Consider the following 26,865-nt stretch of genomic DNA (forward strand, 5'->3'; position numbering starts at 1 on the left):
CTGGTGATATTGTTCTTGACTCTTAGAAGTGAACAATTGATGTTTAGGTGTCACCCTTCAGTGAAATGGCTCAGAAGCAAACAAAACTTTTATTGCTAACACAGAATTAGATGTGAATAAATGTTTCACACTTTGGAAGGATCTTTGAATTCTTGAGTCCAGCCACAGGGAATAGTATTTCTAGTAGTCAGTGAAGCCATTAGTAATGACTGCCATCAGTGCAATTCAACTAATATTTATTAAACATTTACTATGTGCCAGATACAAGGCCATCGCAAAAGAACAGTGAAGTAGACCATATGGACCCTGCTTCCACAGAACTTAAAGTCTAGTCCTGCGGTCAGCCATGGTTTTGTACTGCCCATGAGCTAAGAATGGGTTTTACATTTTTAAATTGTTGAAGAAAAACAAGACAAAAACTGAGGAATTCCTGGAATTAAATTTAAAAATACAACTTTATCTGAGGATGTGCACTTAGCCAAAAAAGAATCCAAGACTGACACAGAAAGTTTAGAGTTTACTGTTAGAAAAATGAAGGGCCAGGATTGTCTAAGGACAATGGAACAGTTCTCTTTAAAATCAGTATCCATGGCAAAAGGGCGAACAAAGGGTAAGATTTACTTCTTATTGTGATGATGCGATAAAGATAATTGGTGGCAGAATGAAAAGAGAATTACCTGATATTATTTCTGAAAGAATAAAATTTCATAATTGTAAAGAGTAGAAAAAGCAATTTCAGAAGCAATTAAACCCATGATAAGTGAGTAAATAGTTTGAAGGCTCCAAACTAACTTCAGATTCAGATGAATTACAGCCTAGACAAATATACCTTTATGAGTTAAAACTATTGTGGGCCATTCTTAGAGTCACAGAAAACAGCATAGTGTTTGGTAATTGGGAATAGAAAAATGTTACATTTCTTTCCAATATGAGTGGGAAAAAATAGATTTCTAAACTCTCAAATAAAAGAACTGACTGTCAATCATTACAGAATATTCTAATAGAATTTAAAAAGAAAAGTACGTGGTTTAACATAAATGAAGACAGCAAAACAAAAGTAGAACACTGGAGAAAGAATACCTGCTTTCAGCAAGTGGATACTCCTAATATCATTTGCCCAAAGTCAAATTTAACCCCTTGTGCCTAAGTTTTCTCATCTGTAAAATAGGAAAAATATATCACAAATTTGTGGAAAGCATTAAGCAAAATAATCAAGGAAAAGTGTCTAGAACTATGCCTCATTTGTAACATTGATTCAATAAATTTAAGCCATGACTACAAAAAAAAAAAATTGTTGAAGAAAAATCAAAAGAGGATAATATTTTGTGATGTGAAAATTATAAAAAATTCAAATTTCAGTATCCAAGAGTTTTATTAGAACACAGCCTCACTCATTAATGTATACATTACTTCTGACCACTTTCTCACTACAACAACGGAGTTAATTGAGAAAGAGATCAACTGTATGGTTGCAAAGCCTAAAATATTTACTATTTGGCCCTTTACAAAAAAGCTGTCATGGGCGATCAGGTCAGATGATCACACTTGTCAGTCATCTCCACTTAGAATCCTCTGACTCAATGGAGCCCAACAGTTACTTGTAACTGGCTTAAGAATCCCTTGTTCAGGAAGAGGTTCAAGATTTTCTATTATTTGTTTTCCTAAAAGTAAAGGAGGGCAGTACCTCAGTAATCTATAACTGAAGAACATTTTAGTTTAGTAGATGTTTTATACACATTTACAACACAGCTTCAGCTGTGTGATTATTGTCATTTTAATTAGTTGCAGCAACTTTGCCATGTAATGGAAGGTTTCCTTCCTGATTATTTGTAGATGTTGACCAAAACCATGCCCATATGCTGCCAGGTGATAGGAACAAGTGCCAGTACGTGCTGGGCTTTATTATGAGGGGTCTGACCTGTACAGGGTTGCAGAGAGACCTTCCCTGAAGAATGCTGAGGCCTGAGAGCAGAGAACAGATGTAGTTCCTCAAAGCCTGAGGAAGACTTGGATCTGAAGTAATCTGCAGATATTAGAGAGCATTGGTTTTATGTTTTTCTGACCTCGTTGTCAACAGTTATCTGCTTACTTACGTTACAAACAAAATAGTGTATTCCTTAGAAGCTACTCCTTTCATGTCAACTAGTTACAGTAGATTTTTCTCAAGCCATTTTAGTTTGGCCAATAGACACCAACTGAAATGCCACAGAAGGCAGCTCCACAGTGTGTTACCTAAGAAATGCCTGCAAATCTCATGGTGCATCTTGGGGACAGGAGGTGCAATGCTCTGTTGATTTCTCTCATGAAATACTAAATCTGTAAACTATAGCCGGAAAATGTCAGGAAGAAAACCCACAAGTTTATCAAATGTGAAAGCATATTACAGTAATGTTTTTGTTCCTACAAATTATTGGGAGAGATTTGTTTTCTGCTGAGGGTCCTCTCTTTTGTTTGCTTTGTTTTACCAAGAAAGCTCCTCAGCCTGTGAATCTGGGGGCCAGGCTCTGTCCACCTCAGTGGCACAGGCTTGAGCGACATGAGGTCCAGTCACCAGACACCATGTGTCAGGGCTGCTGTACACTTGCCAGGTAGAAGTGCGTACATGCATTTAAGTTCTTGAGAATGGCTTCATGATGTCTGGGATAGAATCCCTTATTTGTCATCAGAAAAGATGTATTGGGCAGCAAATAAAAAATAAGCAAGGAATGTGGAAGCAAGCTTTCTCTTTGGCTGTGAAACTCCTTTTGGTCAATCCTTCTGCACAGCCAAGATTATTAGAATTCCTAACTATAGTAAGTAAAAAGAGCCAACAAATACTTAAAACATAACTGCCACAGCATTTTTGGCATATATAATAAGAGAGATGTATTCCTCTTTGTATGAGTAAGTAGACCGAGACCATATTACATCTAGTGAGTGAGGATTTAAAAGACTTAGGTTAACCTTAACATCACTTTACGCTTTCCCCCACTTTACACTTAACCCCACTTCACACTTTCTCAGTGTAGCAGCAAAGGTTAAAATCTGAACTGTTGCACCAGCATCTGCTTGCACATGTTTCTGTAATCAAGCGGTCACTTTCTTGAAGTTGGGGCAGTGGTTCTCAGAACTGCAGATCAGAAACACCAGGAGCTTTAGAACAATGAATGCTGAGCTCATCCCTCAACCAATTTTATCAGAATCTCTGAGGTGGCACCTAATCACTGGTGATTTCCTTTGAGGTAAACTTTACAGTGACATGCACAAGTTTTCAGTACCACTGGAGGCACAGAAGAGGGCAGACACCAGTGAAACCCCAGTCCCATCCAGCTGCAGGAAGCTCGTTCCTGTCCCTGGGCCAGTAAATCTCCCTCCCATCCCCCTCTCCACAGACAACCACTGTTCTGGATATTTCCCGTCATAGATAAGTTTTGCCTGTTCTAGAACTTTATATAAATGAACATTGGTGTTTTTTAAAGACTTTATAACCTAGGTGGTTATATCTGAATCTCAGTAGCACTTTGTTAAATGGAGTATAAGATTTTCCTGGAGTAGTAAATGAAGGTGATACAGAGCTAGGAAGGATGGTTTCTTCCACACTTTGCTAAAAAAGTCATTTTTCCAGGCTCAGATCACCACTTTTAATTGCTGTTAGAAGAAAACAGATACTCTAACAACCTGGATCTAAGCAAATTTAAACATTATACAAAATTGTATTTTTATCCTCTATTATACCATTAAATTTTATGAAATTAAGGCCCTCAGCATGAACCGTGTATGTTCTGAGTCTTCCTCAAAATAAAGAAATGTTGCTGCACATGGTGACACTAAACTAGCCGTTCATTTAAAATGTTTGAATAGACAAAACCAAAGTTTGTGAGAGCATATGATGTCCACGATGTGTGTAGACTCTGTTGAAACAGAGTAGGAGCTGGGTATAGACTTTATCTAAACTGGGTAATCACATGAACAAGGCAGGTGCCTAAACCTAACCAAGGTGAAGTAAGTGGGTTTCTCACACTGTTTCAGTGTTTTGATGTTTTTGTTGTTGTTTCAAAGAACAGTCCAGTTAGGATGTTTTAGTTATACTAATATTCTTATTCTAGCAATGCATAATTTTTGCCTATAGAGAAACATTAGATTGCTTTATTTTCTAAAGCTCTAAAAACAAGAGAGATTAGATTCAAGCTAACAGAGTGAAGTGCTTCATAGGGTTATGTTTGGAGTGCAGAAAGGAAGAGAAGTGATGCTGCAGTGCATGCAGAGCATAGCAGCCTTGAGACAGAGCACAGGGGTTTTGTGCAGCACCCGGGCCCCTCTTCCATGGTCCCTACTCCAGTGATGACAGACAGCCTAGAGCTAAGCCCTCTACCTGTCCCTGTTGAGCTTAAGTTATTCAAAGGAAGATGTACAGGGTGTTCCCACCCTGTTTAATTGATGGAAGGGCTGTGAGCAATATCCAGTGAACACTAAAATTATTATTATTTTGGGGAGCAGCTGACCTCTATGGGGATCTGAACCCTGGACCTTGGTGTTATAACACCACACTGTAAGCAGCTGAGCTAACCAGCCAGTCCAGAACATTAAAATTATACTACAGCCCTACATAACATGTTGGTTGTATATTTCCTCTGAATAATGTGTTACCTATTAAAAGAACTATTATCCTACTGATAGTATTATGAGATTTCTAGTCTGGTATAGATTGCTGTTATATCTGAATTTACGCAAATTCATAATTTAATAATGAAATTGATGTTTGGAATTAGTTTTAATAGTGCACAAGGTGCTTTAGAGTTGGTGTGACACTAGGGCATGTAGGTTGAAGTGCTGGTTTTCATTCTCCCCTCTTTTTAAAGGAATATGGATTTTCTAAGTGCTAAGAAAAAAGCAGCTGTCTCCAAATCTCTTACCTTTTTTCTTCCATGTATCTGACAGTTCGTCAAACTGCTTGTTTAGTATAGGAAGCAATGCATCAGAAGATTACTAAGAACTTTTGTCCAAAAGCATCAATAGCTCATTGTGCTTAATATCCACTGAGAGCTCCTTCTGCTCTCCTTCTGTGTGAATTGCAGAATGCAAAAATAGAGCAGCATTCTGCAATGTAGTCTGGCACACGGGAAGGACCCGCTGTTAGTTCTCAAGAGTTTGTGTGCATGAGAATCACTGGGGGATCTTGTTAAAAATGAGGGTGATTTTAACTGTCCTCACCACAAAAAAAAGATAAGTATGTGAGATAATGCATATAATTAGCTCAATTTAGTCATTCCATAATGGATACATATTTTAAAACATGTTGAACACCACAAATATATAATTTTTATTTTGTCAGTTAAAAAATTTTTTAATTAAAAAAAAGAATGTCTAACCAATGCCACTGCAGACACAAACTTACTAACTAGAGTTCAATATTTGTTTGAAGTACTGTTTTTCTCTAAACTGTACATATGGCTAATTACTGTGCTCATAAAGCATTCTAGTTAGTTCTTCATAACCCCTTCATGTGGCTGTGTCATTCATTTGAAACTCAGATTTATTTGTCCCCTATTTGTTAAAAATACATAGAGAATTCTCAAGCTATATCAGCCTCTCCCCTCACACCCAAAGATTATAAATCTGGAGTCCAGGAAATTTCTTTACGTTTTAAACTCAACGTCTATTCCAGAGGCACTCAGTCGAGGCCAAGTATCACAACCTCCTGAGAAATAAACAAATAAGTAAATGAACAAACAGACACACATCCCAGGCCCTACCTCTAGAAACTCTACCCAGACGCTCAGGGTGAAGTCCAGCTGCATTTGATAAAAGTTCCATCCGTGTCTGTGGTTCTTGGCCAGGGTTGAGAAGAACTGCTCTGTAATCGGCATAAATCTAGAAGCTGTGTGCACAGGTCATCAGCTGAATAAGGAGAAAACAGTACCAGAGTCCAGGTGAGAAGATAACTGGAAGGGAGAGAACACCTCAAATGTGAAATTTGTGAAATTCAATTAAGTTTCTAGCTGATAAAGTGCTTTCCACTTCTCATTCAGATAAGTTAATGTTGTGTGTACGTATCATCAATTTGCTTAAGCCCTAGCTGAAAATTCTCAGTTACATGAGAAACGTTTGCTTTTTCCTCTACTGAATTTAGCATGTTAAAGTGACTTCCTGTGGACAAAGTTCTTTTGGGAGGAATTATACCACTGGGCAGAGAATCGTAATTTAGTGGCCTGAAAAAATTAGAGCATCTGTTAAAGTAGTGGCCAAGCCTCCTCAGCTCCCCGCACTGTGACTTGACGACTTCCAGTGTCCAGTATTCTTGCCTCCCTTCCTTCAGACTCTTGTAGTGTCTCAACCTTGACAAAGTAAATAGGAACATTTATCCTTGTTTCCTAGCTGTTTAGAAACGACATAAAGGTAGAATTCTGTTTTTTCTTCATGTGTAGTTATATTTTCTGAGAGATAAATTGAATAACCTAATTAGCTTGTAGGCCAGACTAGTGGAAATTGGAGTTATTACCGAACAGATCCATAACACTTTGAAATAGACATGTAGATTGTCTATTTTGTGTGTGTGGTACAGCTGCACCATAAGTGTCACAGACTTTTAAAATAACCTTTTTAATGAAGAAGAAAGTATATTGAAATTCACCATTCAATATTGCTAATTTAAGATGTTCCCTAAACGACTTTAGCTATAGATTTTTAGGTAAAATAAGTGACTCTCCATTATGTCTATTTTTTCTTTTCATCTGAAAATTGGTTGAAGTTTTAAAATACTAAGAAAAGAAAAAATGTATAATTCTCTGTGATACTGTGTCAAGTACAACATAATATTTTTCAGTTCTCACCTGTTACCTTAAACACTTTTGTTATGCAAATATCAAAGATTTCTCTTTATCAAATGCATTGGAGATAGTGCATCTTTTCATAAAATTTCTGCATATGATAATCTTTTATGTATGTCTTCTACATGGGTGTAAATATGTGAGTGACCAGATTTCACACCTGACCTCTTCTTTCGTTTAACAGAGCGTCAAAAAGAAGAATGTAAACAGGCAGGAGATGGGCACGTACCTGAGGTTCATCGTCTCCCGCATGAAGGAGCGGGTGAGTCTGCGAGGGTCTTCAGAGTCTCCCAGAACAGGTTTCTCTCTGGCTCATTCTTTCAAAGTGAGGGACCGAGAAGTACAGATAGGCACATCGCAGTGAAGTGTGGCATTATCGCCATGCTTATTTTCTGCAACAAGCTATTAGATTTCCTGTTTTGTCTGTTTTTGACAAGGGCACATTTCTAGGGGCATTAGGTAGGAAAAATTAAAATTTTGAATCTCATTTATCAGGATGAACACTTTCATTATCAAACTATTTAAAATGAAATGGAATTTTCCAAAATTATTGTTCTTTCTATCAAAACCTTAAGGAATGCCACATTCAATTCTATAGGATATATACATTTTTCCATTAAGTTTTAAAGTAATTCCTGTAAAATTTCTCTTTAAAGGTAGAAAACATTTTGAGTTTTAGGAATTAATGTTTTACCTGTCTCTCTATAGCAGCATTTAAAATTGATGTATCTGACACCTGTTTAGGCTATAGATCTTAATAAGAAGGGGAAGGACAACAAGCACCCGATGTACAGGAGGCTGGTGCACTCAGCTGTTGACGTTCCCACCATACAAGAGGTACAGTCCCTTCCTTGTACTCCTACTCTAGTGCATCTCCTTAACTGTCGAGTGAGGGATGATTAAGCAGTGACTCTGGTTGCTATTCTTTCCTTGAGAGTGCACTTTCTCCACTTTCTTACTAAAACAAAAAGGCAAAACCACCAAAGGAGGCCTCATTACTTGCGAATTTCATGCATTTACACTGATGCAAATTAGGTGTCATCTTTTAAGGGCCTGGTTTTAAACAACCTATAGCTTCTTGATACTTATTGATTAAAGAAAGTGTAATATAACCTGGACACTTTAATATTTCAGTTGTGAGGAACTCATTCCTAGACACGGTTTTAGCAGTAGTACTTTAGCAGTAGTATTTCAGGTAAAAATTTGAGCATAGAACTCATCTAGAGTCTTGGGAAACAATAACGTGAGCAAAATTAAGAAAATGACTAGAGAACTTGAATTATTCTTAAAGTTCTTAATTTTACCTACTGTAGCTGAAGATTACTTATGAGTTTGTTAATATGTAATTACAGAATATAACAAAATCCAATACAACACATAGATGTGTTTCCAGCCAGCGTTACTGGATTACTCACTAGTTTTGTACTTGTGTCATGCTGAAAATGTAAAATGTTATGGTTGGCCGTAACAGCCTATAGGGAGACCAGAGGAATAATTTAAAGTCATTTTACAAACTTCCTGATCCACTTTGTAGCTGAGAAAGACTATGGCTTATTATTTCAATATAAGATAAGGGTAAATGAAGTACCTTAAAGTGGCTGGCAAATCCTGGAACAAAAACAAGAAATTTTAATTTTACCCCCCAGTCTGATCTCATCTGACCCATGTAGTATTGATACATGGGCTACAACACTAGCTGGGCCAATTATGTGTTGGCCTCATGCTTAGCAATGCCTGACTATGAACAAAAGTACTGTATGGAAAATTAATAGGAAGGCATGATTTTTATGCTTTCAGGAGTTTACAATCCAGACCAAAATATGACCCACGATTAAGTGCAAAACTCAAAACAAGTGCTTTGGGAGTGCTGTGAGGAAGTTGTTCTCCACCTGGGTGTATATGAGGTCACCTGGGTGAGCTCCTGAGTTCACCCCAGCCCAATAGAATCAGAAATTCAGGGGCAGAACTCAGACATCAGTATTTGTCAATAACCTTTGTTGCTACAGATGCCATACAGGAAGCAGGTAGCTCCAACAGGGAGAATGTGGGAAGCCTTCTTTGAAGAGATGGCAATGGAATTGGGTCTTAGAGGATTCCAACAGGAAGGAAGACTGTGTTAGCAAAGGCAGAGGGTAGCAAGGGTGGCTGGATTCTTAAATATGCTTTCGAGGCCTTAGCATTCCAAGCTGTTCTCAAGCTAATTTTCTGTGTGACCACCGGGACAGGAAGACGCCTCCTTATAATTCTAGGTAACTTTGTCACACCCCACTCTCAAAAGTTTTGCCCCTTCCCCCAAGAAAAAACCCTCAGATTTCCTCTATAATCCTTTTCTTTGGCAGCCAAAGGCAAAGCTACAGAGAATCCCATGAAAGAAATCCTTTACGTATGTCACTCTAATACAGGAGAAACCCTAGTATTGCCTTTGTGCATAGAGGAACACTTGAGACTTGATTTTTCAATTATTTATGAATCAGTACCCAGTCTCAATTCAGAATTGTAAATATATCTTAGTAGTTATGGTACACTGTCACAGAGGGTAACAGTCCTGTTTTTCAGTCTTTATTCTCCCGTGTTGTAAAGAATAGTAGGTATTTAGTCAGGGTCTCACCAACATCATTGTTCACAAAGTGCGGCAGCAGCTTTCATCATTGCTACAAAATGAGATGTTCAGTCTGTAAAGTTCACTCTGGTAAATTAGAGTACTCAGCAGCTGCAGGATATCTGATCTGCCACACTTCATTATACTATGATATTAAAACTACAAATGGAATTGCTGGTTTTTCTTATGCACATTGTCAATACTGTGGAACAGCAGCAGCCCTGATGTTGACCCTGGAGAAGTTCTGTGGGGTCACATATCCTAGTCCAGTGAACATAATCCATACAGATATCTTCAGTAGTAGCTCTTTTGCCGTTTTGTTCTTTGCCCTCTGCAGAAAGTGAATGAAGGGAAATACCGAAGTTACGAAGAGTTCAAAGCGGACGCTCAACTGCTTCTCCACAACACAGTGATTTTCTATGGAGGTTGAATATTTTTCATTTTTTCTTTTGTGTGCATTTTTTAAAAATACCATTGACATACCATGTTAAGAAATAACCTTTTATAAAGCATTAGATTCAAAAAGATTAATACCATAATGATCTATAAGTAAGTATTGATGTTAGAGTTTAAACTTAAGAATATTTGGTGATGTCATTATGGCTTATAGACTTGACTGGCTAAAGGCAAAACTGCAGTACACCAAATGATGGACATATAATTATTCCTCATAGTTTTATATATATTCATCTTAGCTGAAAGGCTTTTTATAAACACTTTAATTCTGATTGTTTTCCCATTACTATCTCATCATTTCAAGGTAAGAGGTCACTCTATAGCTGATTAGTAGTTGTGCTGGACATAAAATGAAACCTGCTTATAGAATTTTATTTTACTGCCTGAACTTCATTTCAAGTATACATTTCAGTTTGAAATGGTATATGTTCACTTTTTCCAAACTGGAAAAAAAAAAAATGACTTGTGTTGCTATAGTTGGTTACATGTAATATGTCTTTAATTACAGCGGACAGTGAGCAAGCTGACATTGCAAGGATGCTCTATAAAGACACATGTCATGAGGTATATTCATGCCTGATAATCTGAATTTAGTTATTTCAGGGTTTCACTCTTATTTACATTTTGATTATGCTATTTCCTTTAAATGTAATTTTATTTTCATGTTTGATGTATATGGGAAATAATGCAAATAGAGGAAAAAAAAATTCTGGCAAAACTGTTCAAAAGAGGATTCCTGGGAGTTATATTTAGTTACTAAGTAACTTCTGTAAGGAAACTTTCAAATGCCTTGAAGAGCTGCTGTGGGTATTAGGTAATACGTGCACATGTGTTGCAGACAGCTGCTGTGGGGATTAAGTAATGCATGCATGAGTGCTGCCAACAGCTGCTGTGGGTATGAGGTAATGCACACATGTGTGCTTCAGACACTCAATAAATATTACCCTTGTCAATGGCGGATTCAATTTGTGTCCCTACTACACTATTTAGGCAAAAATAACCCCAGCCAAACAGTAAATGAAATATATTTTTAAGGAGGTATATTTTGGGGGGTCTTTCTTATCTGAAACACTGATTGCTAAATTGTCTCTGCAGAAGTTCCTCAATTTATATAAAAAGTTTTGTTTCTTGAATTCATTTCAAATTTGACTTTTTTATTCATTCAAAAAGTATTTATTGAGTGCCTACTATGTGCCAGGCAGTGTGTTAGGAGGAATAAAATGATGAGGGTACAGGCTTCCTGCTCATGGAGCTATATTTTGTAGAGGGAGAGTGGAAAAAAGAAAAAGAGAAACAGAATATGTTTATTTACAAGTTGTAAAAGAATGTTATGAAAGAAAACAAGCAAGGGACTAAAACGGAGGATAAGGCAAAGAAAGGACTGCTGTTATTGGTAGCAGATACTTTATGTGAGCTGATTAGGAAGAGCTTTCAGAGGAAACATTTAATCTGAGTGCTAACCAGTGAGATGGGATCAGAACAGAGTTGGACCATACCAGGCCTCGTAAGGAATTTCTCTTCTATTCCAAGTGCAATATGAGACCATGGAGATGGTTCTAAAAGGAAAGTGACAGGATCTTCCAGTGTTATTTATTGAAAAATGTAAAATTTAAGGTTAAGAGATTGTATACGGAACAAAATTCAAGACTATTTATGTACATGAATGAAAATGTTAATTTACATTAACATATTTTATATAGTTAATGCATATGTATATTTCGTGTAAGCTGAAATAGTTGCTTTTCTTTTCAGCTGGATGAACTGCAGCTCTGCAAGAATTGTTTCTATTTGTCAAATGCTCGTCCTGACAATTGGTTCTGCTATCCTTGCGTATGTGAAACTTTTCATGATTTTTGTTTTTTACTTTTTAAGTATTTAATTTACTGCTCTGAGGAAATTTATTTCCAATTTGCTTAGAGATTATAATCTTTCCTAAATATTTTTCTTTGCATCATGGTATATATGGTTTGAATGAGTATAAACAAATGATGCATGGGAAACATAACTGGGATCGTTATCCATTTGTGATTTTAAAATGAGGTACTAAATGAGAATAAACATTGGATCCCTTAGTAGATAACAAAGTGAATTTTTGCTTTTTTTCTCATTCTTTCACAAGAGATCTAAGGCTTTGCATATGTCCATAGCTTTACAGTTTCCCCTAAAATGACATTGTTTCAAGAAGGGTGCTGACAAAGAGCCCCTAAGTGTTCTACGTTGGCAGCCCTGTGACATTGGCTTCAGAGCCACCTGCGAGAAGTTAGTCTTCCAAGATGTTACTGTGAGTGTTGGTCATTGGAGGCTCTTGTTAAAACGGAGAATGCTGATACAGTAGGTCTGCGTAGGTCCTATAATTCTCCCATTTCTTTCTTTCTTTTTTTTTTTTTGCCTTTTTGTGACCGGTAAGGGGATCGCAACCCTTGGCTTGGTGTCCTCTGCACCGCGCTCAGCCAGCGAGCACACCGGCCACCCCTATATAGGATCCGAACCCGCAGCGGAAGTGCCGCTGTGCTCTCAGCGCCACACTCTCCCGAGTGAGCCACGGGTCGGCCCTAATTCTCCCGTTTCTAACAAGTTACCAGGTGATGTTGATACTGCCAGCCCTGGGCTGTACTTTATGCAGCAGGTTTAGGGCGAGTATGTGCAAGTATTTGCTGCTGCTGTTCACACGGCCCTTGGCTTCAGGGGCTGCCTCAGTCCAATTCCTGCCCCTTCTGAAAAATAAGGTTCGTATTGCTACTCTTAACGCAAATATGAGTTTTTTGGTGTTTTTCTTGAAAGTAAAATCAGTCAATCCCAGAAAAAAAACTTCTGTGTGTTTAGGAGTTACAAAAGAAATATGTTCAAAATATGTTCTTAACCAAGTAGTTCAATGTTAATGGTATACTTGTATTTAATACTTTGAAAGTAATATGACAAGGTAAAACATTTTATTTCAGATACCTAATCATGAACTGGTTTGGGCTAAAATGAAAGGTTTTGGGTTTTGGCCAGCCAAAGTCATGCAGAAAGAGGACAATCAAGTGGACGTTCGCTTCTTTGGCCACCACCACCAGAGGTAACTCATGCACCCAGAGCATGGTCACACAGGGCTCTGATGAGGCCCCGAGAGTCTGATGACTTCTCCATCAGAAACAGTGCGAAGTTTACTTTAAACTGAAAGACTAAGTCAGCACACCACTGTGTAGATGACAGTGCTTTCTATAGATTACGTTTCCAGATATTTTTCAGATACCATTTACTAAACAGGACATTTTCAGTAGGTGACAATATTGAAACTTGGAGGCATATTAGTGCTGAGATTGAATTCATAATGCAGTGGGGTGGAAGAGTCCTCAGAATGCATACATTCATAACACTGTGATCATATGACAGTGTTCAGCCATCTTCAAGGCCCTGTTAAAGCGATAGACTAAAATAATCAGCTTGTCAGTAGAAGAGAGTATCAATCTTGTGATGTAAGAATGTGTATATATACCTTAAGTGTGCAGTGCAGAAGAATACATGCATACAAGACATTGTTTCTAATCTAGATTTTAAACTTTCTATTGCTAGAGAGACATATATAGTGAAGCTTAAAAATTTAATCTTTATAATATAAGAATATATGTATCCCAAAAGTAAAAGCCATTTTATTACTATAAAATTATTTTACATAGTTAAGTATCATATAAAGAATTCTAAACTATAGGACTATAAAATTACAACTACCTCCTTCATTGTGAATTAAGGCCTTAACGTTTATTGGACATTGAAAGTTAGGAAGTCTAAAGTATTGCAATAATGTTGTCACTAATAGGATTGATTCTAAAACTGTGAATTCAAGTTTTATGAACTATCATAGGACTCAGAAATTAATGAGTCTAATAAAGCCACAATAGGAATAAAGAATTTACATGCAGTCTTTTTGGTTCACTTAACACAGATATTAAAATAAGGGAGAAAAAGTGACAAGAGTTATCGACAAGATCTGAAAGTCATGCTTTGCAGGGATGTTAGTGGACAGCCATGAAGTGTCTTCTGTTGGGCCCGGGGGTAGGGTCCCAGGCAGAGGTCATTACTGTGCGAGAAGCTACAAAATGACGGACCTTATTCCTTCCTATAGTGAACTTTTTACCTAGTCTTTAATTTAAATAGAAGTTTAGTTACAAGAAACCTGTGAATAGTGTAAATTTTTTAAAAAGTAGTTCTGTTCTTTCATAGGTACACACTTAGCTGACCCTGCTATCATGCCGAGAAACACTAAACACAAACACAAATTGAACGTTTTAATTGTATCATTATCAAGTGGTATTCTTTAACATTATGCACTTAATGTATCACATTCAATTGGTTTCATTTTCTCATCAAAACAGGCAGGGAGGCGATATGTACTTACTAGGTAGGTTGAGGTTAGTCTCTATGTTCGATCCGTGTTATGGTTTCACCATCTTCTGCTCTAATCCCGATATATCAGTCAGGCTCTCTAAGCCTTAGGAAAATAAGGGCCCCAGGAGTACCTTACCTCATAAGAGTTTTTGAAGGATTTAAAGAAATTTTTATATATAAAGACCTAAGCATAGTACCTGACACATAGTGAATACTCAATGAAGGTTAATTACTATAATACAGATATGCAAAGAGTGGGGGAAAGTTTGCTTCCAGTTTTTAAAAATTAATAAAACATAGTCATTAAATAAAACATAGTTAGCAAAAATTCAGTTATTTTTTAAAGCCGTACTAGTAGATAAGAACAATCTGGCAATCATTTTTTACCTATATATATTCTTTTTCATCAATTTGCAAGCAGCTTTATAGTATCTTCAACTGAGTGGTATTTTATTACTAATATGAGTTAAATTTGTTTTACATCATTTATTATATTGCACTGAAAATATTTTTAAGGAATATTTGAGCTGATTGACTTGGGTCATTAGAAGAAGTATTTTATCACCTGAGGAGAAAATTAAAACACAAAATTACATCTCCAGAGATTTTCTCCAAATATTATTCTAATATTCTATTATATTATAATATCTAATTTATTGAAAATAAACTTTATAAAATTGTAATCATGAACTTTTAATTATTTAAGCAACATATGCACCAAAAAGGATATGGCTGATAAGGAGTCCCTAGTTATAAGTTTTGATGAATAAATATTCTTTTGATAGTCCATCATATCATTACACATAGGTGGGAGGGGAAAAAAATCTTTAAACAAGTAAATGGTTTTGAATTAGTCCCTTCTATATGCTCAAACAGAATATGCTGCCTTCCAAAGTCTGAGCAAGTTGTACATCTCTGAGAAAAAGCAGATTGTGGATACACTACACATTAGAGCTATTTTAGTAGGGTTGTGTAGTTTTTGCAAGGTTTTCCTGCAAGAAAAAGTAGCTGATGAGTTGTCTTAAGGAGGCTGAGTCTGCTGCAGGTGGTTGGAGGACACGATAGCCCACACCAGGAAATCAGGTGCAGACAAGAAAGAAGTAGAAGGTTTTAGGTTCATTTACCATCAGATCACTGAATCATTTTATTCTTTTTGTTTTTGTAGATCAGAGAGCACACCCAGTGATCCTTCTTAAAACTGATATCTGATTATCTACAGTAAAGGGGTGGATTAAAAGAGAATAGAAGTATATTATGAATTGTTTGAAACTTAATTTAAGAATAGATGTGAATCAGTTTTATTATGTTCAATGGACAAATAAATAATTTATGTTTAGGGGGAAAAATTCATAGGTTACAATTTGTTCCAGGTAGTCAGCACTGTTTGTTAACAGAATTTTCTCTCAAAAGCAAACTGCTTTTTTTTTTTTTTTGACCGGTAAGGGGATCACAACCCTCGGCATGGTGTGGTCTGCACGACGCTCAGCCAGTGAGCACACCGGCCGTCCCTATGTAGGATCCAAACCTGCAGCCTCGGCGCTACTAGTGCTGCACTCTCCCGAGTGAGCCACGGGGCCGGCGGCCTGAAAAGCAAACTGCTTTTAAAATGTTAACAAAACACCTTTATTGATTATTGGTACAAAATGGGAGCTCAATGAATATTTGACTGAAAGAGAAAATATAATATTAATTCAAAAGTCTAATAGCAAGGACTCCTCTACAAGCATAATTTCATTTGTACTCTGCATTAGTTTAGAGTTTTTCAAAGTGTAGTATACCTGGATAAGATTTTTAGCAAAGCAGTTATACCAGATGGGACATTGTTGATATAATCTTTATAAATAATGTTATGGAGATTTAAATTGACCAATTTTAGCTGTTGTTAGCATCTAATAGTATAGCTTATTATGTATTTAAGATGTGCTTTTAAATTACAAAGCTTGTACAAGCAGGTTAGAAATCTTTATTTATGGCTGAGGCACGTGTGGTCATGATTCTCCAAGAGATTCCTTCAAAACGGTCATAGGCCTGTTATTTTTGGAACTCCATAATTATAGGCCAGGAATGAAAACTGTGATATCTTCTATATTTATAGCAGGAAAAAAAATCTTTAAGAGAAGACAAAAAAGGAATAAATTTTTGTGTGTTCATAGTGCCATATCCCAACTGTTTGGACCACTTACAACAAAATGAAAACCTCTTCCTCTCCACAGTCCCCTAGAATATCTTTACTACGTGCTGCGTGGCATTGTAATTATTTCCTAGTTCTTTCTAAGAAAATTATACATTCCTTACAGGCAGAGGCAATGTTCAAAGAGCCAGCCTCATGATCAGGAGACCTGAGACCTTGTGGGATTCCAGCTGCTAATCAGTAGTTCACCTTAACCCCTTGTGGGCAACATTTCCTCCAGCTGTCAAATGAGTAGGAAAACTGAGATCAACTAGATCCCTATCACCTTTATGTTATTTGTAATGCCTTCCACTAGTACACCATGAACACTTGCTGTATTCATACAACATTCTAGGCGAATACGAAGTTAAACTCGGTCAAGAGATTAATGCCCAGGAAACTCTTCTTGCATTTTGAGCATTCTTCCCAATAGAACCAAATATAGTTTGTAAAGTTTTTCTTTCTCTAGTTTTAGATATACAGTCATGCAATGTTAATGACAGGGATACATTCTGAGAAATGCATTGCTAGGCGACTTTGTCGCTGTGCCAACATCATAGAGTGCACGTACACAGGCCTCAATGGTACAGCCTGCTGCATACCCAGGCTATCTGGTGTGGCCTATGGCTGGGACCGCTGCTGTGTACGTGGTCCATAATTGACCAGAACGTCATCATGTGGCACATGACAGTGTATTACACATAATTCAGAGGCACTTAAAGTTGTGTTCATAGCTAAGTATGTTGTTGCTAATAATATAAATACATCTCTATTTGTTTATCTTGTTTATTTAATAAGTAGGGGCATGATGTAAATAGAACTTACTGGGTAATGTTTTTTAGATTCCCTCATTTTATATGGATAAGTATATGTGTCATGGAAATTTCTGGGCATTTCCAGACGATTCTGTAGTGCTAATCGGCACATAGCTGGATGGGTCTTACTAGCTTACAGTATTCAATACAACAAAGGTAACATTTTTAAAAAGTCTTATGAAGAATGTAAGCTAAGCTCATTTAAAAAATAGCAAACAATTAGGAGGTATTTGTGAATCCCTCCAATTCTGAGAACTTTGCTTTGATGTCTATGAAAAACAAAAAAACACCTCACCTACTTTCTACTTGGTTAGAGTTGGTTTATTCAAGCCATAACAGCCTTAGGAGATGAAAAAGCAGGCAGAGTAGACGAGCACTCTGCCCACCTTTGCTAGCACTTCGGAGGTGTCTGGCTGTAGCTTTCAGTGCTTTCCACAGGGCCTGGATTCCCTCTGAGAACATTCAGGACATCGCAGTGAACGTCCACCGCCTGCACGTGAAGCGCAGCATGGGGTGGAAGAAGGCCTGCGATGAGCTGGAGCTGCACCAGCGCTTCCTTCGCGAGGGCAGGTTCTGGAAGTCTAAGAACGAGGACCGAGGCGAGGAGGAGGCAGAGTCCAGCATCTCCTCCACAAGTAATGAGCAGGTGCGTTGCGTCTCAGGAACAAGCTGCCTTTAATGGTTGCTTTCACATGTGGAAATTGTAGTGCACACTCCTCACTGCGGTGAACAGATTTTAACATTTTTCCTCACCTCTCCTTCAAATATTTGTAAAGTGCTCTGTCAGTTCAGAGAATAAATAGATATAACCATCAGTGACCTCGGCCTGTCCCCACCAGTGCTTGTCTGGAAGGAACGTTGGCTGTCCTGTGGCACAGCGACTAGAATAGTAACTAAGTGCAAACCGCGGATGGAAGGGCCAAACACGAAAGAGAGTGGTGCACTCACACCTCACCTGTGGGTCCACTATGAGTATTTTCAGCAGAGAAGTATTTCCTAGTGTCTGGAATAATGTGATATTACTTTTATAATGCCCACAGCTGAAGGTCACTCAAGAACCAAGGGCAAAGAAAGGACGGCGTAATCAAAGTGTGGAGCCCAAGAAGGAAGTAAGTGTCCACTTCGCAGTGTCCAGGCGGCGACAGAAACAGGAAATCTTTTCAAAGTATGGTCCTGCCACTTGCCCCTGGTGGACACTTGTGAAATCCAGTTGCCATCAGTCACATAATGCCCCTCGAGTCCGACCCCAGGCTTCCGACTTCCTAGTACTGCACACTGATGCTCCAAGTCTCTGTCCAGCTGAGCAGCCGCTGGACAGCATGTGGCCAAGTGGGAAGGGAACATTGCTGCATGTCCTGGGAACTCTGGTATTCTTTCACAGCATTATTTAAAAGAAAGCATTTATCCAATAAATCAGTTACACCAACATTTAAAAACTGGAAGAGATAGTGGTTAAGCTCAGCCTTTTCAAATAATATAAGCCATGCAAGTTTTAAAACTATATGAATCTGAGCATATTCTAAACATACATTTGGTGATAAGTGGTTTAAGATTTTAGGAAATTTGTTAATGAATCTAGTTCAAAAAAGTGATTATAAGTTAATAATGATTTTATACCCTATATGATAAATATTTTGGTTAGTCTATTTTAAAAGCAAACCCATAGTATTAATACGTAATGAAGTTTCTGTTTGGAATTATTGTAGCTGTTAAATGCATGTTTTCTTCATTCATTGCTTGATTTTTGGGAAGATTTATTTACTTGTTTATTTTTAATTGTAAAATATACATAAAATCTACCATCTTAATTGCATATTTTTAACAGCAGTTCATTATGTGGCTATTTATGTATATCACTATATTTTTATCCTGAGAGAATTGACTAGTGGATTATATTGCTGTGTTTTGCATCTAAATGCTTTTCTTGCTCTTGAGGAGCCAGAGCCTGAAACTGAAGCTGTGAGTTCTAGCCAGGAAATTCCCACAATGCCTCAGCCCATCGAAAAAGTCTCCGTGTCGACTCAGACCAAGAAGTTAAGTGCCTCTTCACCAAGAATGCTGCATCGGAGCACCCAGACCAGCAGCGATGGAGTCTGTCAGAGCATGTGCCACGACAAGTACACCAAAATCTTCAATGACTTCAAAGACCGGATGAAGTCTGAGCACAAGCGTGAGACTGAGAGAGTTGTCCGAGAAGCTTTGGAAAAGGTAAGGCCAGTCGTCACAGGGGGCACTGCCCTCTGGTGCCAGGGCCTTCTCTGCAGATGTTCAGCTTCTTTTATTTGTCAACCAGGTAGCAGCTTTTTATAACTAGAAATGTAATAAAACCAATATCGTTCATAGCATCTCAATTAATAATGATGCTTTTCTCACCTAGATTTTTTACACATCTGAGCGTAATACAGGTTAAAAGCCCCTCATTTAAGCAGAAACTATGTGTTAAGTTTTAAGCGTAGGTGGTCTCTGTAATTGTGAGCTGATGTACTGTGGGTTAACTTTTCATTTCAGCTGCGTTCTGAAATGGAAGAAGAAAAAAGACAAGCCGTAAACAAAGCTGTAGCCAACATGCAGGGTGAGATGGACAGAAAATGTAAGCAAGTGAAGGAAAAGTGTAAAGAGGAGTTTGTAGAAGAAATCAAGAAGCTAGCAACACAGCACAAACAACTAATTTCTCAGACCAAGAAGAAGCAGTGGGTAAATATCAGTTTTTTTTAGAATCTTATCTCTGAAAATACATCATCACAGGTATGAAGAAACTCAATTCAGAAAGGCATATGTGGCATATGCAAAAATTATTTCTGAAATAAGATCAACTGTGAAATTGTCAACTTTAATTAATTTTAAAACTTTTATTGTAAGTCCTGTTATAATCTCTCAACCCCAGATTCCACATTATTCAGTACTACTCAGGATTATTTCATTCAGTTGAGATTATAATACTTTAGAACATAACATATTTAGTACAATTAATTTATATAACTTTTCCATCTATGCAAATATTTTATTTGCATAAATTGGCTGGCCCTACTTTTACCTGGTGACTCCTAATAGGTATTATCCAAATTGTGAAATCGTAAATGTAAGTATCACAATAATGAATTAAAGATTTTAGAACTCCCTGTACTTAACATTTATACATTAGACTCCGTTAAAGAAATCAATTTCTTTTGCTTTATAGTAGTAACATCTCACCGCTGTCCTCCCCTAAACCTGACTGAATAGTGTTGTTTGCTGTTGTGTCCTTCCCCCAGCGTAGAAGCTTCTGGACACACAGAGCCATGTACTCCTCTTACAGCCTCCACAACACGCAGTTAATTAATTGGTGGGAGGAAAGTTTTGCTCCCAAGAGCTCATAACTCGGTTTTAATTTTAATGAATTACTATGTTCAAAGTTTTGTGATAACGTACTTTAATTCTTCATTTTATCCAGCCCACATTATGAAGAGATTCTCTAAAACATGTAACATAAACTTTTCATGAAAAAAGTAAACATTAAAAATATTGTGATAAAGAAAGATTTGTCAGGATGCAAAAGGGAAACTTAGCATATAATTGAAGATAACGTGGTAGGAAAACTTGGTGAATAATGAAATAAATATCACTAGATGGGAATTAATGTGTGCTCAAGAAGATAGCATAAGCAGAATGCCCAAAGACCACATCTGTAGTAATTGTCACCTCCTGCAGAGATGAGAGAAAGCCAGAACACAGACTCTAGATTTGTGAGAAGAAATCCCTGTAACTTCACTAAGAATCAAGAAAATGGGAGGAAGAACCCATTATAAAGAATTATAATAGTGCTATTACATTTTATAGCACTTCACTATTTGTGAAACAGCTGAAGTTTGTATCTTTATACCCTTTCTTTTTAAGATGAGGAATTTGAGGCTTATGAGATTAAGCAGAGTGATTAAAAACCATGGTGGCTGGAAAGAGCTGGAATTCATCTTCCTACTCTGGAACAGCAAACCCTAAGCTTTTCTGCTCATCACATTGTTTCTAGTTAACTGGTAAAAGTGAATCATTTCTTAAAGTTATATCTTACATTATTGTAAGAAATAGAATAGTATCATAGGACAGAAAGCATGTAGGTATGCCAGATGCCAGAAAATGGATGTTAAGATGAGACATAATCATGAGAAACAGTAGGAAAGATATGTCCTTTAAATATTTCTACAAAGAAAGGGAGAAATGCAAAGCAAACGAATGAATGCACAAATAATAGGATACGGGCGTGACAAGAGAAGGGATGGGGCTGTTCAGATTAGTATTTAAAGATGAGAAAACTAAGATAGAAGTTAAATTAACTTGGTCTGAAGTCACATGACCAGTGGGTGGCACATGCTGACTCATCTAAGCTATTTCCAAAATTAAATGTATTCTCTACAGCTTTCTGACAGTAACTTTACTAAAGTTGCAGTTGCTGACATAAGATCACAAAAAATCTCAAAAGATTAATTTTAGTAGATAATAAAGCATAAAATACACAATCAAGAAGAAAATTAAAGGGCAGAATTTTTAGGTACCAAATATAGACTATTCTCCCTGGGTCCAAGCCCCAGGACTCTCACCAGCCATCAGATCTACATCTATATCTGTCTGTAAATGTACGTATGTGTCTGTCAATCCACAGAGCTTGGGCCTCTTTACCAACCCATTGACAAGTGTTTACATCCACACCTCAGTCTGTCTTCCCTTCCTCAAGCTGTTCACCCTCCCTGTGGGTGTCTGTTCATGATACGACCACTATCTTAACAACCCAGCTTGAAACTTGAGCTTCTACTCTTTTCACTGTTTTCTTCTCCCATGTCCAAACAGTCCAGCCTCAGTACTTTGGACATTTGGACAAGAACATTCTGCCAGGGGGAGGGGCATGTTGCACACTGTGGAATGTTTAGCAGCATCCCAGGTTTCTACCCACCATTAGCACCTTCTCCCCCAAAGCTGTGACAATCAAAAATATCTCCAGGGGGCCGGCCAGTGGCTCGCTCGGGAGAGTGTGGTGCTGACAACACCAAGCCAAGGGTTAAGATCCCCTTACGGTCATCTTTTATAAAAAAAAAAAAAGAAAAAAAAAATATATATATATATATATCTCCAGACATCGCCAAATAAGATAAAGACTAGGACTTGACCACTAGATTTGAGGTCATACTCAGTGGAGTAGCAGGGATTGAAAGATTGCAGTAGATGTGCCAAAAAATGGGAAGAGAATTAGAAATAGCTAGTGTAGGCAATTATTCCACGACGTTTGGGAGAGGAGCAGAGAAATGGGGATGGTAGCTGGAAAGGGATGTGAAGCCAAGAGCTTTTTAAGAAACAAGAACTAATCCATGTGTGTGCTTTGGTGGGAACCGACCCTGGAGAGCTAAAGAAGCGGGTGTGGTGTCAGGTGAGCCTGAGTTTGATGACAGTCAGATACACCCTCTGACATCCCCGCTGTTTCCCTGTGTGCGGCTGCTCTGTGTGTGAAACCTCTTTGAATCTGAGTGTTCCACTGACACTAGTTCAAGGTTGAGCCAGAGTGATCTTGAAAAGCACAACCTCAGACCCAGTTTCCTACCTGTCCAGTCCCGAGCCCTAAGCATCTCCGTTCCCTCTTGTCCGCAGTGCTACAACTGTGAGGAAGAGGCCATGTACCACTGCTGCTGGAACACCTCGTACTGCTCCATCAAGTGCCAGCAGGAGCACTGGCACGCGGAGCACAAGCGCACCTGCCGCCGGAAGAGATGAAGCCGGCCCCCCGGAGTCGCCCCGAGGATTGCTCTTCTCAGACACAGCAGTTTTTGTTTCCAAGAAGCCAAAATTGTTTAGAATTTGCTTCCCATTTTGCACCAGCCTTTAAACACTTTTCGTGAAGAAATTTTGCACAGTAGTTTAAATCTTTTGTTAATGCTCCTCCGGAGTTTTTCAGGGGGTACAAGTAACATCAGTGGAGGGTATTATTTTAAATAAATTTTAATTGAAAATTTGTTGCATTTTCAGCAAATTTTAAGACATTTTTAGGTTTTACAGAGATTTTAACCTTTAAACAACAGATCTTTAAAAAACAACAGGTGAATACAAGTGAGTTTAACAAAGAAACATTTAGAATAGATCTGAATGTAAGAACTACAGAACTGTTTCGGAAATAAAACATACTACCTTGATGTGACGTTTATTTCTTAACCTTGCTGAGCTGGTTTTGTTCAGCTTAGTTCACTGTTCAAAGGCATCATCTGTTGGTTGTGCCAGTGGGTATGTGACTGAATTTAGGGAACAGGGTTGACACAGCAGGGCTAGCCCTGCGTATTTTTTCTTAAATATTTCCCAATTGTGTTTTTCATTATTTCTTTTCAATATATAACTTTTATAACAAATTATTAGCTTTGATCTTGTAGTTTAAAATTGCAGGGAACTGGGGTAATCTTTTACTGAGCTGGATCTTAGAGAAAATGAATATTTAAACTTTAAAGTTTGCACATTTCATCATTGTCCTCCTAACATGAGTGCTTGTAACAAAATAAACAACAAAAATAAAATGAAAAACCAAAAACTACCTTTATCCATATGTGAAATTTTAGATGAGGCATACAGATTTCTTTAATGCTTCCCTCCCCTCCCCAAATGTCATCAAACTGCCTGTTATCTGGTGTCACCTCGTGTGTCAGAAGTTAATACTAAAAGGAAAGAAAGCACTTAAGTTTCACAGAAGCCGTTATGTTTGTAGTAATGGGTCATTGCCTACTAATGAACTCCATCACTGTACACAGAATGAAGAATAATGCATGTTAATTTCCTTGTATTAAAGATGCCGTGATTTGTAAAAAGTCTGTATTTTGCGGAATGTCTGGATTAAGAAGCATTACCAATAGGAATGGATCGATAGTTGAATAATGATTTTTTTTTATACATAGTTATATAAAATACAGCCAGGAAAACTTAAATTACTTTTCTTTAAAAATATCTCACAATTTATGTTTTTTTTTCAAAGACTGATTTTAGATCAAGTCAAATTCCCATGTATCACTTAGTTATTTTTTGAGGTTAGAGAAATAATTTGTAAATATTTATTTAGACATTTGATATTTATTAAAGCAATTACTCACAATTGAAGTGAAAGACTCAGGAGAAAAGCCTTTTAAAAAGTTTTCTCCAGGTTTGTCAGGGTCACTCTAAAGATAAAAAGGTAACTAAGTCTTCTGTGAAATATCATCCATCCAATCTTGATGCTGTTGCAGATGGTGGTGACACAAGTTAATTGAGAAACTACTGCCAAATGGTGCACAATATCTTGTAACCCTGCCCCGGAGCCCCATTTCCTACCACGTACTAAGTCACGTGGTAACTTGGCGTCACTGCCCCTTGTTGCTGTGTGGTCGTCGGCCTCGCCAGGGTGCTTGGTGCTGATGGAGGTGTCATGGCCAGGATCGCTTCACCTTCTTTAATTGTTTTTCGAGTTATAAAACTTCGATCCACCCCTATGAGAGCAAGTTGTTGTGGAAATATTTTGGTGTAAAATCATTCCAGAGTATGTAACATTAACTGATAGCTGCATGAGAGTGAGATTCGTGTTACTCTGGCTTTCTCGTCTCTGTTGACACGGTTGCACATTTCAAGTTACTACAGTGTGAAAACTGTGTGTTTAAAAAAAAAAACAAAATTAAAAAAAGAGATTGTGGCCTGGTTTTGTAAAAGTTTTAGGTAAAATTAAAATTGATTGTTTTAGGAATCATTATTGAAAACTTTCTGCAAATCATAAAGCTGTATCCAGGTGTTGAGCTTAGCCACTATGCACATTGTAATTACTCATTGTGGCTGTCCAGTTCTATGACGCATTCTGGCATTTTGTAAGCTGCTCTGACTAGCAATATATAGATTCATTTAATGTGTTAACATTGGTTAATAAATGTATTTAAAAAAAAAACTGGCTTTAGTAAATTGTTGATTTAGTCCAGTCCCCCATATCAAAGCAAACACCACTGTTGTTAAATGTCGATCATATACTGTGGGCCATTTATTGGTGACTATTTAACTTGAGGTAAAATCAGAGTGTTAACCATAATTCACTCACTTAAACATTTAAATTGAATTTACTTTCACTAGTTCTCAAAAAGACCTGATACTGATTTTAAAAGGAGAGCCATAGCTGGGCTAGTTAGCTCAGTTGGTTAGAACATGGTGTTGATAACACCATGGCTGTCTTGGTTTTGATCCCTGTACTGGCCAGAATAAATATATTAATTAATTAAAAGGAGAAGGTGATTATTATATATGAATTGCTTATCAGTTATTGCATATCAGCCTGAAAAACTGATGCATTATTTAGAACTGAGCAAATTCTTAGTTTGAAACTAGCTGAGGCTCATCCTCTGTTATTTTCACTCACTTGGTATGGTAGTTAGGTGTTAGTTCACCAGTACCAGGTTTTGGTGCCAGTGTTAACATCCTCACCTGTATTTTATCTGGTTTTCATCGTTCATGTCCTGCAGGTGTATCACACCTGGGATCAGACAGTTTCGGTCAGACTATTAAAGCCCCCTTACTGTAGGTTTCTAAAATTTCCAGCAGTAGTAGGAGTATCATTCTGTTCAGTCTTGTTTTGTCTGTTTTGCTAGATCCATTTTTATAAGCAACAGACTTACTGGTTCTCATTTGAAAATCTCTCTATGAGACACAAACTCTGATTCTAGACCTTAGTCATTAAAATTGTGTTCTAAACTAGCTTTTTCAAGTTAAAAAAAAAAAAAAAAACCTGACAAGTGCAAAACCCATATTTACATGAGTATCACTAAAAACAGTCATTGATCAAGGGAAATGACTGACCGCATCTAGAAGAGGCGGGATCAGTGAAAGTGAAGAGCACTATTGGCTTCTGCAACTAGGGGATGACCAGACGGAATTGTGACACAGGTGGATTGGAGGGTAAGAGCAATTCTCACTTTCCAGTATTTAAACAAAACAAAACTGGAAATAGGATACTTGTGCGGAAGTGGTCTTTTAATAAACAAGAAGGAAAAATTTGCAATTAGTGTAGCAAAGCAATAGCCTTGGTCCAGCTACCCAAGACAGGATCTGTGTAGACAGATAAGTTTAGAAAGGCTTAATAACTTGCTGAGGCCTACCCAATCAGTGAGTGGCAGAGCTAGGTCCCAAACTCAGGTTTGTTTGTTTGCAAAGCCCATTTTCTTAACCCTTATGCAAGGCTCAATGAACAGATAGGAAATTATTCAATATACATTTGAAATTAGTGTCATCAAGTTCAATACATCTAGCATCAAGTCCCTCCTTGTTCCTGGCCTCACCCCATCTCTCCAGCCAGTTCACATGATGCCAATCTCAAGTCAGGGCAGCACTGCAGTCCTGGTCACCGACTCGAGGCCACCATGCCACAAGTGGCTTTGCCCTTTGCCTTCAGTCTCTAACTCAGTAGTTATTGAGCTTTTGACATCAGGACCACCTGAAGGTCTTGTCAAAGCATTGCTAGGTACCCCCTCCAGCATCTGCATGGCTAACAGGTAATCTCTGAGAACCATCGACCCTAATATGAAAAAGCGATGGACCGTTTCCTGAAAAAATTCATACGCACAAACATGCATGAGATATGTTACATAAAATTGTACAGATTCCTAAGGTGCAGAATTATCTTGACCCTCAGGTTGAGAATCCCTG

The 26,865-nt window shown here is 37.6% G+C and overlaps 1 protein-coding gene across 9 annotated transcripts in view; it reads left to right on the top strand.

Annotated features, from left to right (window-relative positions):
- The window catches only part of ZMYND11 (zinc finger MYND-type containing 11), a 116,663-nt gene extending 91,566 nt beyond the window's left edge, over nucleotides 1-25,097 (top strand). For 3 of the 9 annotated variants that reach the window (XM_063098950.1, XM_063098949.1, XM_063098948.1), the window contains exons 6-16: nucleotides 6,991-7,068; nucleotides 7,551-7,643; nucleotides 9,743-9,830; nucleotides 10,370-10,425; nucleotides 11,614-11,691; nucleotides 12,801-12,919; nucleotides 17,653-17,860; nucleotides 18,255-18,323; nucleotides 19,150-19,422; nucleotides 19,723-19,908; nucleotides 22,825-25,097. In XM_063098950.1, the coding sequence (XP_062955020.1) occupies nucleotides 6,991-7,068; nucleotides 7,551-7,643; nucleotides 9,743-9,830; nucleotides 10,370-10,425; nucleotides 11,614-11,691; nucleotides 12,801-12,919; nucleotides 17,653-17,860; nucleotides 18,255-18,323; nucleotides 19,150-19,422; nucleotides 19,723-19,908; nucleotides 22,825-22,947 (1,371 nt within the window). In that variant the 3' untranslated portion in view covers nucleotides 22,948-25,097. Of the gene's footprint in view, nucleotides 1-5,816; nucleotides 5,910-6,990; nucleotides 7,069-7,550; nucleotides 7,644-9,742; nucleotides 9,831-10,369; nucleotides 10,426-11,613; nucleotides 11,692-12,800; nucleotides 12,920-17,652; nucleotides 17,861-18,254; nucleotides 18,324-19,149; nucleotides 19,423-19,722; nucleotides 19,930-22,824 lie in introns of those variants that run through there. The other 6 variants (XM_063098951.1, XM_063098953.1, XM_063098954.1 and 3 more) reach the window with 3 other exon arrangements.
- The last annotated feature ends 1,768 nt before the right edge of the window (nucleotides 25,098-26,865 follow it).

Source organism: Cynocephalus volans, chromosome 6 (genome assembly GCF_027409185.1).
Source record: "Cynocephalus volans isolate mCynVol1 chromosome 6, mCynVol1.pri, whole genome shotgun sequence".
Lineage (NCBI taxonomy): Eukaryota > Metazoa > Chordata > Mammalia > Dermoptera > Cynocephalidae > Cynocephalus > Cynocephalus volans.